The sequence below is a fragment of the Pollachius pollachius genome (genome assembly GCF_949987615.1).
Source record: "Pollachius pollachius genome assembly, chromosome: 17".
NCBI lineage: Eukaryota > Metazoa > Chordata > Actinopteri > Gadiformes > Gadidae > Pollachius > Pollachius pollachius.
Genome location: NC_136950.1, coordinates 22,148,227 through 22,163,413, shown reverse-complemented (window position 1 = coordinate 22,163,413; position 15,187 = coordinate 22,148,227). Strand labels below are relative to the sequence as shown.

Here is a 15,187-nt window from a genome sequence, read left to right as displayed (position 1 = left end):
CTGAAGCTGCCACCTCCCATTGGATAATAAATTTGACTGACGTGTGTAATCAGCAAATCAAATGTTGATATGTAGTAATAGAACGGCCCCAGGGCCCAGCAATATGCCGGCGCTGGCCCCCGGTGATGTCATCAGCGGATTTTGAATCGTTGGCGGTACAGAGTTGATAGTGAACTACTATGCCCACCGCCTTCAAAGCACCTAGCGATCCCGTTTCTGATCTCCTTCGTTTTCCTTTTTCAAGGCAATCGTTTGGAGAGAAGACAGATTTCATTTCAAGAGGAAGACCTGCACCGAAGCCGGGCTGACCCAGGCCGGTAAAGGCTTTGTGCAGCACTTTACAGAGTGCAACTACAGCCGCTATGACTGGCTAACGGCTAGCACCGTTCAGAACAGGCTATTCTGCTGGCCGTGTTTGCTGTTCAACATCAGTGAGGGGACATGGAACAGCGCCGGATTTAGCAGTCTTAACAGCTTCACCAAGGCAGCTTTAAAACATCAGGCCATGGGTGATGGGTGAGTTTTACTTTGCACTGTCTAGGAGCGATAATGTTGTTGTGGTACTCTAGTTTATAACGCATTTTTTTTTAATTTTTGGAAACACAAATATATTGCTGGAATTTGGGAAGTAGGCTTAATGGTAATGCTGTGTGTGGATGCCGCTTAATAAGCATATTAAATGAACCCGTTCACTACTACTCCTGTGGGCTTAATATTCCGGCTGGAATAACGGTTGTAAAATATGTGGCATAAAGGCCTACTTGTATGTTTCATTTTTGTTAATGAGCTGGCGTTGCACTTGTAATATTGTCGCTATAGGCTACTTTATTGAATCCGTTGAAGTTGCGAAAGCATCCGGTGAAAATAACAATAACTGTGAACACTTGTTTTTGTGTCGTATGTGTGATGTGCAATCTGGTTGCGGAGTGACATAAGGGAAGATCTGATGGTGATGCTGCATTACTCTAGCTCTGCGGTAATGCAAAGTGGTGCTCGTGTGCGCTGTTGTTGTTGCTTAAGGTCAACTGTCTTGTTTTGGATGTCATGCAGTAGTGCATATTGTGGCTGTGTTGGCTGTATTGGCACCTAATGTGAAATTTGTGTGCATGTCTGAGTGTTTTGGGGTTGGCCGTTGGTGGAGTTCGTTACTGAAGGCCCTGACTTCAACCCCACGGTACACTACTGCATATACTTATATATAATATCATGGCAAAAAGCTGTGTGTGCCTCTGGATGATATTATGAATCTTAAACAACTGTCGGGTTCTCAGACATCTCTGGTCCTTCCACATCAGTCTGAAGCACAGATTGAAACGCGACATGGAGGACAAAGGGATTGTTGCCGTTTGCGGACTCCCGGAGCTCCGCTCCCGGACCCCCGGAGCTGGGCTCCCGTGCAAGTAGGTGTGAGCATTACTCGCGAGTACCAGGGCGTTCATGCCGCTCCATTCATCAATTTGCGCCGCAGGTATTTTTCGCGACAAATTTGCCTCAAACGAGTCTTAGCATTGACTTTGTATGGAGTCGCATGGCCCTTTTTTTTGGTGTGAACGCAGCATCCGATGATGAAGAAGAAGAGAAAGATGAGGATGGCAGCACAGGATCCAAAGCGTTTAAGCGTACTGGGAGGAGTTTGGATGAAACACAGACAGTGTTTTGGCAGATCCTTTAGCAGCAGATGCTTGAGGACCAGAGCGCCCAGCCTCTGGCAGCACCAACACAGAGGCCTCCTCCGGGGCCTTGGCCGCTCTTTTTTAAGAAACCAACCCGTGATATAGAAACTATTTGTACAGGGACCAGTAAAAATTTACTTTGGGCAAGTAGAATTCAGCCCCACAGGCCCGACCGGGCAGGTGTAAACCTTAGCGTTGAGCGCTGATATTGGCTCATGGCGTGGGTGGGTAGGAGGGTCTAGTAGGGTCATGGCAGACAGGATCAGGTACCTTTGGAGGTTGGCGTTTAACGGAGAACGGGTTCATGGGAGTTCCTAGAGACTTCTTCTTCTTCAGTCTGACGACCGGTGGCGGGGTCATCAGAGACGGTTTCTAATGAATACAAATATGTACAAATCGTAAAGTAGAAAACGTAACAACGGTAGTTGAATTAACATGTTGTATATGTTAATTAGGGGAACGATACCATTTAAAATCATACGTACGATAAGCAATCATTTACAAGCAGTGGATGAGTCTTCAAAACGGTTTTCTTTTATAACTTAATTAGAGACATGGTAGTAAAGGTCCAACAGGGGATGGTCGTCCAATGCCCTCCAGGGGGATGAACCCACCTCAGAGTGGAGGTCCTGCAGAAGGTCTCCCAGCAGGTCGTCTTTAGACAGGTCCACGTCTTTCTGCATACACCAAATCAAACATTTGGACAACATGTTAACAAAAAAATACGTTCATGCATTAGCTTCAATACTCAAATGGCATTTAGTAAACAATCTTTTTCCAAAGCGACTTACAAGTGAGAACAACTGAAGCATCCACTCAATATCAGAAGGTTCAATTGTAATACAAGATAAAGTTATTCTCAGACATAAACACATGATTTCATACAGCTACTGTATCCAGGCGTACATCACACACACCTCGGCAGGCTTCTTGACGTTGCTGTTCATGAAGAGGCTCTTGATGCTGTTGGGTTTGGCCACCGCCGTTTTCTTCAAGTTCTTCTTGGAGTCTGCTCCTTTAGCGCTCGCCTTCCCTGTACCAACACACGACACACAGACACACACTTGTGGTTGACTGATGTCGATGGGGAACCACCCCGCTGTCCACAGGTACGATCTCTGTCTCTACGTATGACCAGCTGGGTTTACCGCGCTGTTCTACCACGTCGTCGTCCAGGTCATCATCGAATATCTCTCTTCCATCTTCCACGTAGCCGGCACCATCTGTAGAAACAACAAGAAACAAACTCCATAATTACTTTATCAGTATCTTTCCCTATAAAATAAATTATTTGAAAGATAAAAAATATTGAAATAGCTTTTAAAAAAAAATTAAAGATTCAGTAAATAAACTATAGAAAAGGACGCAAGTTTAAATCGAACTAACAAAAAGAAAAAAGTTTGCCTGGAAAGTTTGCCGAATTGGACCGCGGCTCAGGTGAGGTGGAACCCTTTTCTCTAAAGCAGTTTGTGTGAAGGTTAGCGTGCGGTCACATGACGTCTTACCGTTGTCGATGATCCAGTCGTCATCCTGCCTCTGGCGCACCATCTTGGAGTACTGCTCCTCGTCCACCTCATCGTACACGCTGGCCACCTCCTCCACCTGGAAGAAAGAGAATGTTCATAATAACACACCACTACACGTTCCCACGTGATAAATGGTCGCATGCAGGATGAACACCTTGTTTACTTCGTCACTGTGATACTCCAACGGACAAAGGAATAACATGTTATCAACATGCCCACTTCATCACCTCATACTTCAGCTTCTCGCCCTTCTTGGCTTTCCGGAGCTGCTCGAGCGCCGCCGTCCGGCCTGTCCTCGCCCTCTTCTCTCGTCTCGAGCGCGACGGCGCCAGACCGCAGGCTTCACCTGGGGACCCAATGATGTCACCTCCCTGGCCCATGTGTAGCTACCACCGTTTCTCGTCACGCACACAACATCCACGTCAGATAGAATGTACTTTCACCTATGGATTACTGCATTAAGTTAGCGTTTCAAGTAGATGGCCTGACCCACATTTTGGTAACACTTTGTAAGCTCAAAACATAGCTAAACAATGATAACTTTGCTAATGTTATTTGAAGTCAGGGAAACAGACAACTCTCTTGTGTGTTGTGTACATTTTGTTAGTGCGTAGCAAAAGCTGCAGTAACGTTACGTTGTCACAGCGCTTAGCCTCCTAGCTGTCTCTGTTCAACAAGGCGACTTAAGCCTAAACAACTCACCGTCGTCGACATTATCAGCGTCCTTATCCGGGTTCAATACCGGCGCCATTATCTCCACTTGAAGTGTATATATATATATGTATATCTAAATATATATGAATATGAATCACTTTACAAAACAGTGCGCCCTCGATGTGTCAAGTCAACACAACAGAGCAATCCGCGCCAATTCTTCTTCCCGGGGAAAGTCATATGCAGGAAATGACGTAGCTTGTGTTCAGCCAATGACAGCATCGGGAACTCCGAACCCCCTCGTGTGTCCTCGTGTGTCCTCGTGGTGGCAGTGTTGTGTACATGCCATATATGTTTTAGCCCTATACTGTAGGGACAATGCATTGATGACCCCAGAACACAATGGCCTATACTACAGCTATTCAACAGTTGCCCGCTTTAAAACTGTAATACAAATGTTTTTATCGCAACGGCCTTAGGGCGTAGTAGGCCTATAAGCAAATATATTAGTAAGAGCACTGTAAGATATTCATCACTGTTCCAAGGCCATCAGGAAGGCAATAATATTTATTCTTTGGACGAATACGTAATGTTGTCTCAGGTCAGTATTCTTCCTCTTTATTCAGGACGTGTTCAGAGTACCCTGGCGGGAGTTTTAAATGCACACAAAAGATGCGTGTCAGCCTGCAGGACAGACGCGCCATCGAGGCGTGGCGTCGCTGTGCGCTCCACGTCAGAACAAACCACAAAGAGTGTTTTGTTTTCGTTAATCTCAGACATTCTTTTTTTTTTCGCTTATCCGATTCACAGTGATGTAAACAAATAAAAATATTCGTCCTGAAATATTGACGACAGAATATTTTTTTCGCTTATTCATTCTCAAATCGCTTATAACAACAGGACCAAGGAGGGTTGACATTGGCTACTGTAGGCATGGTCCATTCTGTTCTATTGACCCATTGTTGTCTCTGCCCATCACGGGTCCGCTGCCCGACCTTTAACCAAACCAGACGCGTGGAGCAGGCGGGGAGCTGGTGGCCCGCAGCCCTCAATCAATAGGCTACTGAAAGAAATTATAGTTATTTTAAATTATTATTATGATAATGCTAAACATTCAGGGAGAAAGGCCAAAACGAGTGGATAAGTGTATTGGTTCGTAATACACGGCGGTCATCTTTTTAAACTTGCTGTATATTATTGTTTGTTATTGTGGCTCCATCATGGTGAGACGCACCAGAACTCGCTCCGCGTGTTCAGCTGCGGATACGCGTCACTATAGAAGGGGATCGCTCAAGGTAAGCGAACTAACCAGTCTCTGAAGTTATCTTTTTTTTTGATTTTAAAAGCATATTTGAAAGCTAAATGTCACACTAAGTGCTTATTTAAAATTATCATATTCACAATGAAGCCGATCAGGTATTCGGAGCTAAATTCGTCCCAGCTTTTTTTGCACGCCAGATCCACAAGCACCCTCCAAATATCAAACAAACTGACCAACGTCGTTTAATTAACATAAGCAACGACGGTTAATTAAAGGTACAGTAATACATTGTAAATAACTATAGATATATTGGAAATCTAGATGGAGTCCAAAGCGATGTCATGAAGTTATCTAGGTTAGTTTAGGACTATATGCTATAGGCTTATTTTAAACACCCGATAAGCTATCGATAAATTGTATCAATGATGACTCGAAATGGATATACAACACAAGGCCACTAATGACGGCCAGTGGTACCAAGCACTGTCTCTCTGTGATGGTGCTATGGAACGTACCAATCCCAACCTTTAATGCAAATGAGCGACTCCGGCGCGGTCATCTGATTGGTGCGCGCAACGCTCTCTCTTCGGAGCGCTCTCCTCTTTTCGCGTCGCCATGGAAAGGGTTCTGAGGCCCGCTTGTCTGTTGCTGCCTGGGCTCCGCGAGCAAGGGATCTCTCCGCTGGAAAAAACCCAGGAGGAGGAGGGGTGAAGAGGACTCACAGGGGAGGACAGGGGACAGTGGGCGGGGAATAGCGGGAGCAGAAAGAATCAGAGAGCGAGAGAGCGAAGGGAGGAAGGCGAGAGGGAAAGGAGAAAGGCATCCTCGTCCTCACTGATGCTGAGTCACATAAAGGGATCCCAGAGCTGTACCCCGAGAGTCTTTGGGAATAATGGAGGAGTTGGAGCACACCTGCCCCCATCCTCGGACGGTAGGGCATTGTGTGTGTGTGTGTGTGTGTGTGTGTGTGTGTGTGTGTGTGTGTGTGTGTGTGTGTGTGTGTGTGCGTGATAGTGCATGTTTGTGTGCATGCCCATCACATAATGTGTGTATGTGTGGGAAGAGAGCAGAGGAAGGAATGGAGACAAAGAGAATGGAGGATTCTCTGCTGTTACCGTGTCCCTTTAAGGTGCTCACAACGCTGAGCGGACAGTGTGTGTGTGTGTCTGTGTGTGTGTGTGTGTGTGTGTGTGTGTGTGTGTGTGTGTCAGGGGGTATAGTGAACGCTAGCTCTATAACAGAAGGGGTTCTGGTGGTTTTACATCACTGATCAGAGAAAAGCCCTTGAGGCAAACATCCGATAGCACAGCATCATCCATGTTGTACATCCTTCACATTTCTTTGTGATGTCGCTCATATCATCTATTATTTGCACCCTTTGAGTCTGTCCCACCTCTTAGCCTTACGCCTCTGTCTCTCTCCTCTATTCCTGTCTGATCTGTCTGCCCTCCCTATGCCTGGGTGCTGCCATTGCCATCTCTGTATCTGTTGTGGATCCAGATCTGCTAGCCTGGTTGCTACCGCTACTGGGGCTAATCCCTCTTATGCTGGATGCTGATCTACGGGCCAGATCGGACTCTTCTTTTTTTACCCAGCATGCTCGCTGTGGTCATCCTGATAGGCTGCTGCCTGCTCCATGTAAGCCCGACTAAGCAGCACTGCCGCTGCTGTGCCATCTGCTCTTTGTTGACGGTCCCTCAACACCCCCCCCACCCCACTAACCCAACCCCTACTCACCCTCTACCCTTCTAACTTTTCACCTTGCCCCATGGAATCATGGGTAATGAATGATGCCACCCCGATGCAATGTCCCTGCCCCATCTCGCTCCGACGGTCTCGGCCACAGGGTGATTGAAGTATCTTCCCTTTAATGAAAAGGACCATCGGTTTGATGGATGGAGGCTGAATTGGACCATAAAACTTTTAAATGTTTCATTGGACTGAAGGTACAGAGAAGCAACGGTAAAATGATGCAGTGACAATCACCATCTGTTTATTTATGAAATGGACCTGGTGGAATATGGTGTGCCACCCTTTGTCTAGTGCGCCTGGTGAAATGTCAAACATTAAAGCTTAACATGGCTCTATTTCTCTGACCGAGTGACTGGTTTGTGTTGGCCTTACCCACTAGTTAAAGGCTGCTCCTGTGCTCTCACAGTGGTCATTGTAAGGTTGGATCAACATGTTTGAATGTGCCCTGAATAAGCAAATTAATGAGCATATACACACAGCAAGCACAGCAACACTTTGTTACACCTTTATCTTAGCTTCTCAATTTGCAACTGGCATTCCCTGTCTGCCTATTTTTACTGACTTGGTTTATGTTTGTAATTGTCAGTCCATCAGTCTCACGGTTAGGGTTACGCTCTGTCTGTGGGTTGGGGTCCCTTTCCCCAGTGTGGGGGTCCCCAAATAGTGAGACATCCTCCCACCGAATGCATGTGGCCGAACTGAACTCAGCGTTGTGTGTTTAGGTTGTTAACCATATGGTGGAAGCCGTTCCCGGTTGGTTTGTTTAATGTCAAAAGCAGTTCTGCCCCCCCACTGTTTCTTGCACACACACACACACACACACACGCACAAAATACTCCCACAACAACACACATACACACGTGTACACGCGGATCAATAACCTAGAGTGCAGCCTCATCTGTCTCGCGATCGATAGTCTGGATACGGATTTGGCATTGGCTCAGCTCAATAAGGCAAATGGATGTTACTGTAACCAGACCCGAGAAGCTGGAGAAGAGGTGCATGCTGGGTACTTGACAAACAACCAATCATATAATACTGTGGCTGATGTTATATCACTGCTCTTACCCTTGGACGTCCACTGCCACTCATTCTGTTTCCGCACTCGCTAGAAACATTTATTTATCCATTATTTATTTATATATATATATATATATATATATATATATATATATATACACACATACATACATACATACATACATACATACACACACACACACACACACACACACACACACACACACACACACACACACACACACATCTTTAGAATTTGACACTTGGCTCCTGTCTTCATGCTGAAAAGGTCTGATCATGTATATTTAACGAACACCGATTTTTTCAAAGGCTTCATTTTCAATGTTTATATTTCAATGGAGATATGAAAATAAACAGTGTGTTATATTTAGGGGACTAAAATGAACATCCTTCGTCTTCTCCTGTGCCTCCCTCCCTCCCAGACTCTCACAGAGCCAGCCATATTTGCCAGGGAGACCAGCTGTGACTGCAGAGCCCCCCATGAGCGCCTCACCATCAAGCAGGCGTGCAGAGGAACCCCTGGTAGGGCCTGACCGCTGCCCTGGTCCTCACCGCCTCCTCCTCCTGGGCTGACCTTCATGGGCCTTTAGAACACGCTTCCACACAGACACTTACAATAAGGACATTTGCCAGAAGGAGGACAAACAACAATATATGGCTGTCGGTACAGTGAGGATGTTCATAGAACCAAGTGCCAAGCACTAACCATCACTAGGTTAACCCATTCCCTGTATACAACACAGACAGCCAGGATAGGATGCTACACAGTCTTCACTGCTCCCATCTCTCGTCCTCATCCCTTCGGTTAATCAGAACACAAGGCTTAAACCGCCTCTGATTCCCGCCAACACCTCTGACCAATTTGCAGGTTGAGCACTCGGCATAAATAAATAGGTCAATATAATATAAAAGGTATAGCTAGGGGTAAGACCTGGGCTGTCTCATCCACTCTCCATTCAATGAACCCCTGATCACCAGAGTCAATTAAACCACCTCATCCACTCTTGAATTAATGTAGCCATGATCATCAGTATCCTGTTCAATTCTGCTAATTTCTTGCTGTTGCACATTACTAGGTTATAGTTAATATTAGTTATTATATTACGGTGGGAGCCTCTGTGATTATGTGATAATTATTGTGTGTGTGTGTGTGTGTGTGTGTGTGTGTGTGTGTGTGTGTGTGTGTTTACAGTTGACAGGCCGGTCAGGGTGTACGCCGATGGCATCTTCGATCTGTTCCACTCGGGCCACGCCCGCGCTCTCATGCAGGCCAAGAACCTCTTCCCCAACACGTACCTGATCGTAGGGGGTGAGGGAATGACACACACACACACCTACACTTATTCACATCATTTCACATCACATCATATAGATATACATTGATGTTAACACATTTCTACGCTTTATCAATGTTGATTGTCACTTTTATAGTTAGTGAAATGTTTAAGGATAGCTGTAAAGTGTCTATGTGAGTACTAGGCTACACAATTGCTCAGCCTTTTCTGCATCAGTGTTCCTCTGCCTCTAACGATACGACCTGGCGCTGACAGTGTGTAGCGATGAGCTCACGCACAAGTACAAGGGCTTCACGGTGATGGACGAGTCGGAACGCTACGAGGCGCTACGGCACTGCCGCTACGTCGACGAGGTGGTGAGGGACGCTCCCTGGACACTCAGCCACGACTTCCTCCACAAACACAAGGTGTGTGTGTGTCTGTGTGTGTGTGTGTGTTTTCATCTTTTAATTATTATTAGTGTCCTTTACCTCTGCTGTGAAATCCAGCGTCTGAGGTTATTGTGGTATGAACTAAGTTAATAAAGACTATGCACGGCGCTGCTTGTAATGAAGGAACCGCAGACCCAAAGGCAGAATGATGACAGAAGTCTTTACAAAATGAATAAATACCTCACCCGAAACTTACAGCAACACGAACCAAAGTACTCAAAGTTGTAGAAAACCAGGAACACAAATACCTACCTCCAATACTCACTGGTCACATGGTAATCAAAAGGCTTCAATAGGCCAAGGCAAAGGTGAGACTAATCACCGATCAATAGTCCATCAGCATTCAGGCAGGGTTCTGGAGGCCGGCCCTGACCTGTCTGCCAACACTGTCCCATTCTGACGGATGAGTCACACTAATGCCCCTGATGCTTTCTCAGATTGATTTCGTGGCCCACGACGACATCCCGTACTCCTCAGCCGGCAGCGAGGACGTCTATAAACATATCAAGGAGGCGGGTCAGTGTTTGTGGGCGTGGCTATGGTGCGAGCTCATTGGTGGATAAATATATCAAGGAGGCGGGTCAGTGTTTGTGGGTGTGGCTATGGTGCGAGCTCATTGGGGGATAAATATATCAAGGAGGCGGGTCAGTGATTGTGGGAGTGGCTGTGGTGTGAGCACATTGGTGGACCGGTGATGACCAATAGGATTTGTTTTATAACTCTTAATAGTATAACTAAACTAAATAGGATAACTCTTAATAATTTCCAGCAGAAGTTTGCTTAACTGCTTTTAGGATATACATTTCTAACTTTAGTTTATACAAAGCCACATGCTTGTAATGTATTTTAAAAATGAATGTAAAAGAAAAATTAATATATATATAATATATTTAAGAAGAACATTTGTTCCAAATTAATAAGTATATCTATAAGTCTATATATAAGTATATGTATATTTATTTCTAAATTTCTCCTTTTTTATATTGAATAAATGAATGAATGTAGTATATCAATATGATTGTATACTTGATTGTTTCCGTTTAATCCGGCTGTGGGTCCATCAGGCATGTTCGTGCCCACCCAGCGAACTGAGGGCATCTCGACCTCTGACCTCATCACCCGCATCGTGCGGGACTACGACGTCTACGCCCGACGCAACCTCCAGCGTGGCTACACCGCCAAAGAGCTCAACGTCAGCTACATCAACGTAAGACCGCTGGGGTTACCCATGGACGAGGAAAACTAGGGTTAGGGTTAGGGTTAGGGCCAAGACCGCTGGGGTTACCCATGGACGAGGAAAACTAGGGTTAGGGTTAGGGTTAGGGTTAGGGCCAAGACCACTGGGGTTACCCCTGGACGAGGAAAACTAGGGTTAGGGTTAGGGTTAGCCAACCCTAACCCTAACCCTAAGACTGCTGGGGTTACCCATGGACGAGGAAAACTAGGGTTCAAAGTTTAGTGTTTAGTGCACCTTACATTTCAGTTAAATTAATTCAGTGCTTTGATTCACAAAAATAATATTTCAGGAAATGCGAAGATACAGTCTTTGAGTTGAAAAGTGAGAATAATTTGACTGTAAAAGGTCCCACTTTTCATTAGAGCAGAGATTACATGAACAATCCGATATGGTTGGGAAAGAAGAACATAAACATAAAAATAAGAAGTAATAATTGAAACATATATTCAGATGAACAGGAACAGAAACCTGGAGATGATTAAATAGAGCCCGTGCCATCCCTTTGTCCCCTCCGACCCCAGGAGAAGAAGTACCGGCTGCAGAACCAGGTGGACCGCATGAAGGAGAAGGTGCGCACTGTGGAGGAGAAGAGCAAACACTTTGTGTACCGCGTGGAGGAGAAGAGCCACGACCTCATCCAGAAGTGGGAGGAGAAGTCCCGCGAATTCATCGGTAACTTCCTAGAGCTCTTCGGGCCCGACGGGACATGGGTAAATTCATCCCTTCACCACGCAGCCTCTTTCTCCTTAAGGGTGAACAGACTTTGCCTGTGTGCCACACGGGCATGACGTAACCCGTATTGACCAAGGTTGCAATAGCCAGTGTCACCAGAGAGGGCGCTGTCTCTGCGTTGTCGTTTGATATACCTAGCTTACTCTCTCAGTATCAGAGCTGAGAACAGATGATTTGAACAAAGCAAGCGTGATTTGATTGGCAGCTCCTCCACGTGTTGGAGTCCCCGTACCCTAACTATTCAGCCGTTGTTAGACAGGTGATTCACCAGGAGGTGCCGGGGGGTCACATGCACTCTTCTCTCGTCCAGAAACAGGTGTTCCAGGAGCGGAGTGGTCGCATGATCTCCTACGCCCTGTCGCCGCGCGGCTCGCCCTGCAGCAGCCCCCCCCGGGAACACTCGCCCCTGCGCTCCCCGTCGCCGCCCTCCCCCTCGGCCCGCTGGCACAGCGCCCGCCCCTCCCCTCCGTCCTCCCCAAAGGGGGCGTCGGCCTCCATCAGTAGCATGAGCGAAGGGGACGAGGATGAGAAGTAGGCACCGCCCCCTGACCCCTCCCCCCTCCACCCCACAAACACATTGACACGCGTAACACATGCCCACTCACCACACTGCCCCCCCTCACCCCACACCCAAAGACTTCTCTTTTACACACACACACACACACACACACTTAAATCCTCACCCACACACACACACTGGAAACAATGTCTTGCTGCTGAGGCCTGTTGGCCAGCAGGCATTGTGGGAAATGCACTTCTGTCCTGCAGGTGGAGGGGGACAACCTCAAAGAAGCCATCTCAGCCTGTTGCCAGGGGCGACGGAGCGGACCAATAGCCAAGGGAGAGGAGGAGGAGGACGGGGGAGGGGCTAGAATCGATCAAACCAGTTTATTGGCTTAGGCGTCCAGGAGGTATATGCGGTCTAGAATGTCTCGACTCCGGCTGTGGACTGCTTTGGATGGGAGGGGTTGGCGTCACCTGCCTGAAGCAGCCTGCTCATCACAGAAAAAACCCTCATCTCTTTTCTGTCCCTCGTACGTTTGGGTCAGCTATTGTTCATCCTTCAATTGAATATGGAGGCATTTTGTTTTGGTTACCTGCCACTGACTGTGATAGAGCAGACATGGTGGTGGTGAGTACACACAAACCATCATTATGGATGTGATACACTTTGTGCAGCAAGCAATACTCACGCACATGTCGTGCTCTGTTCTCGAGAATGTCACATTGTATGTGTATGTTACGCCTCTTCATAAAACACTGCCCCCTACAGCAGCCGAGATGTCCCTGCAGACACCCTCCATTCACCTCCATTCATTTGGAATGGCTCAGCATTGAAAACAATGTTAACAGGTACACAACCAAGGATTCCTGATCTCCAGTTGGACAGTAGCGGTACATTGTATGGATTTAACCACTTTTCCAACCCCCCCATTCCCCTAAGTTTTGATAGAATGCTAAATTTCAAATATCTCTCCAATAGGAGGAAAGTGTAAATATTATTATTAGTGCCTAAACCCGCACGGCTCTAGTGTGAAACAATAAAACGCTTATAAATGTTAAAACTGTTAATAATCGTGAGCTTGTGTGTAGTAACAGGGTCTAGGAGGGATTTGATCATAAGCCTGCAGGAGCCTCACGGAACAAAAGAACGAAAGAAGACGTGACCTCATTTAGTATTCAGACGTCAGAGCCCCGCCCACAGCGCTCATACGCTCACGGTCAAATCAATAAAAGGAAATAAACTGATTGAATATCGGTTGATCACATAAGGTATCAATGGCCTTGGGCAAAACCTCCATAAATTCCCTGTATTTTTCAATGATTTAATCAGAAGCCTGTTCCTGTTTTAAACGTGTCCCTCACCTGCTTTTCCAGTTTCTCCCAAAACATTCCCAACAAGAGAAGGCAACACAGACATTGCTCTGATTTTAAAACTGTACAACGGACCACACTTGAAGTACATTAATGAGCTTTACGTTAGATAACTCAAAAACTAAACGTCACGCATCACTGTACTTCCTACTTTGTATTCTTTAAGCATTATTTAAATGTAATTTAAGGATTTCCCTCGTCTGTTCATAGTGTCCGATGGTCACTCCTCTTGGCGCGCTGCCCCTACTGAACAAACCCATCCTGGCCTGTACGCTTGTCTCCGCCCCCGCTGTACTGTATGTGATCCAATACAGTGGTCATATATTTCCTTTTTTGGAATGTGTGTCTGTTTCGTTTTTCTCTTTTTTAGATATACAATTTCAGGCGGCTATATGTGAATACAATAAAAAAAATGAATACCCGAATGTAAACAAATGTTTTTGGGGGCAATGTTATTCCCATGATAAGACCAACGAAGGGAAGTGAAACCCAGAGGTGAAAAACACACTTTATTGCAATTCCCTTTTATGTAGGCTTTGACACTATAGGTAAGGCGTGGTCATGCTGAATCTGGTACAACATGTATGAATATATACGTTTACGAGCTATTGTTCTTTCTTATGTCATAACTGTCATTACTGCATGGCTTCCAAAGCATACCAAGTATTTCCAACACCATTGTATTCTTGTTGTAGTCACTTGGAACACGTTTTATTTCTAATCAACACAGAGTGCACTGCATACTGTTGGGATGAGGTTAGGGAACGTCATATATATATATTCTACTCCTATTCCAGGTATGAAACGATTGGGAACCGGGGTTCTGTACGAGAGGAACAGAAAACGCCCGTCCTTGCGTCTGCCGTCCCTGTGGCTGTGGACGGGCGCCCGGGGGTACGTCTCAAACGTACGGGGTTCATGTGGTTGGAAAGGGGAACAACCAGAGCGTGGGGATCAGCAGGGCTCAGTCCAACATGTTGTGGAAATCCTTTGGTATGTCCCGGTCTGTGGGCCTAGGAGGAAGGCATAGGCAGGCCGGAAAACCTTCGGCTCAAAGGGATGGAGAGATGGGCTTTCAAAAGTGTCTTTCATCAATCGGATTTGGTGCAGATTTAATTAATGGCATAGGTTATGCAATTCTTCCTTGCCCTTTTTTGCCATCAATTAAATCTTAGCAACAACACAATGGATTCAATAGAGGAGCAAAAATAAACCTTATTCGGATCCCGAAGACAATGAAACGGTTCTTCATGACAAAAATAAAACCTATAAAAGAGTTGACCTCCATGTCTGAGACTTGGACTCGGCGTTCCTTCCTCTGTTCCACTTAGAGAGAACGGAATCAGTACTCATCAAATCAACACAGGCTTTGTTCAACTCCTGCACCGACCGTTAGTAACACAAAGGATCCGGACGAGGCGGTCCTGACAGGAAGAGACCAGTTTCAGCCAGCACCACTGTATGCCTGGTCTGTCTGTCTGTCTGTCTGTCTGCGGGGGGGGGATGTATAGGTGCCAGGAGCCATTATCCACATCTAAAAGGGAATAGCACTGCCACAATAAAAATCTGGGTTAATTAGTTGTCTCTCTAGGGAGAGTAATGATACAGGCCTAGTACCAGTACCAGTACCTAGTACCAGTACCTAGTACCAGTACCAGTACCTAGTACCAGTACCAGTACCTAGTACAAGTACCTAGTACCAGTACCAGT

At 46.2% G+C, this 15,187-nt stretch overlaps 2 protein-coding genes across 2 annotated transcripts in view; one reads left to right on the top strand and one right to left on the bottom strand.

Moving 5' to 3' along the window:
* pola1 (polymerase (DNA directed), alpha 1) overlaps nt 1–4,051 on the bottom strand; it is a gene marked incomplete at its 3' end in the record, with an annotated part of 43,418 nt that extends 39,367 nt beyond the window's left edge. Inside the window, exons 1-7 of the mRNA XM_079755054.1 lie at nt 3,902–4,051; nt 3,427–3,545; nt 3,179–3,275; nt 2,822–2,896; nt 2,591–2,706; nt 2,288–2,350; nt 1,944–2,045 (exon numbers count right to left, since the gene is read on the bottom strand). Of these exons, the coding sequence (XP_079611180.1) occupies nt 1,944–2,045; nt 2,288–2,350; nt 2,591–2,706; nt 2,822–2,896; nt 3,179–3,275; nt 3,427–3,545; nt 3,902–3,950 (621 nt within the window). The 5' untranslated portion in view covers nt 3,951–4,051. The remainder of the gene's footprint in view (nt 1–1,943; nt 2,046–2,287; nt 2,351–2,590; nt 2,707–2,821; nt 2,897–3,178; nt 3,276–3,426; nt 3,546–3,901) is intronic.
* A 1,900-nt stretch (nt 4,052–5,951) lies between these two features.
* Nucleotides 5,952–12,137, top strand: LOC307088588 (choline-phosphate cytidylyltransferase B-like; the record flags this gene model as incomplete). Its single annotated transcript, XM_079754519.1, has 8 exons — nt 5,952–6,045; nt 8,330–8,429; nt 9,100–9,216; nt 9,458–9,609; nt 10,071–10,149; nt 10,698–10,840; nt 11,392–11,580; nt 11,913–12,137. Exons 1-8 carry the CDS (start codon nt 6,007–6,009, stop codon nt 12,135–12,137), a joined length of 1,044 nt encoding a protein of 347 aa, XP_079610645.1. The 5' UTR covers nt 5,952–6,006.
* Between the last annotated feature and the right edge of the window lie 3,050 nt (nt 12,138–15,187).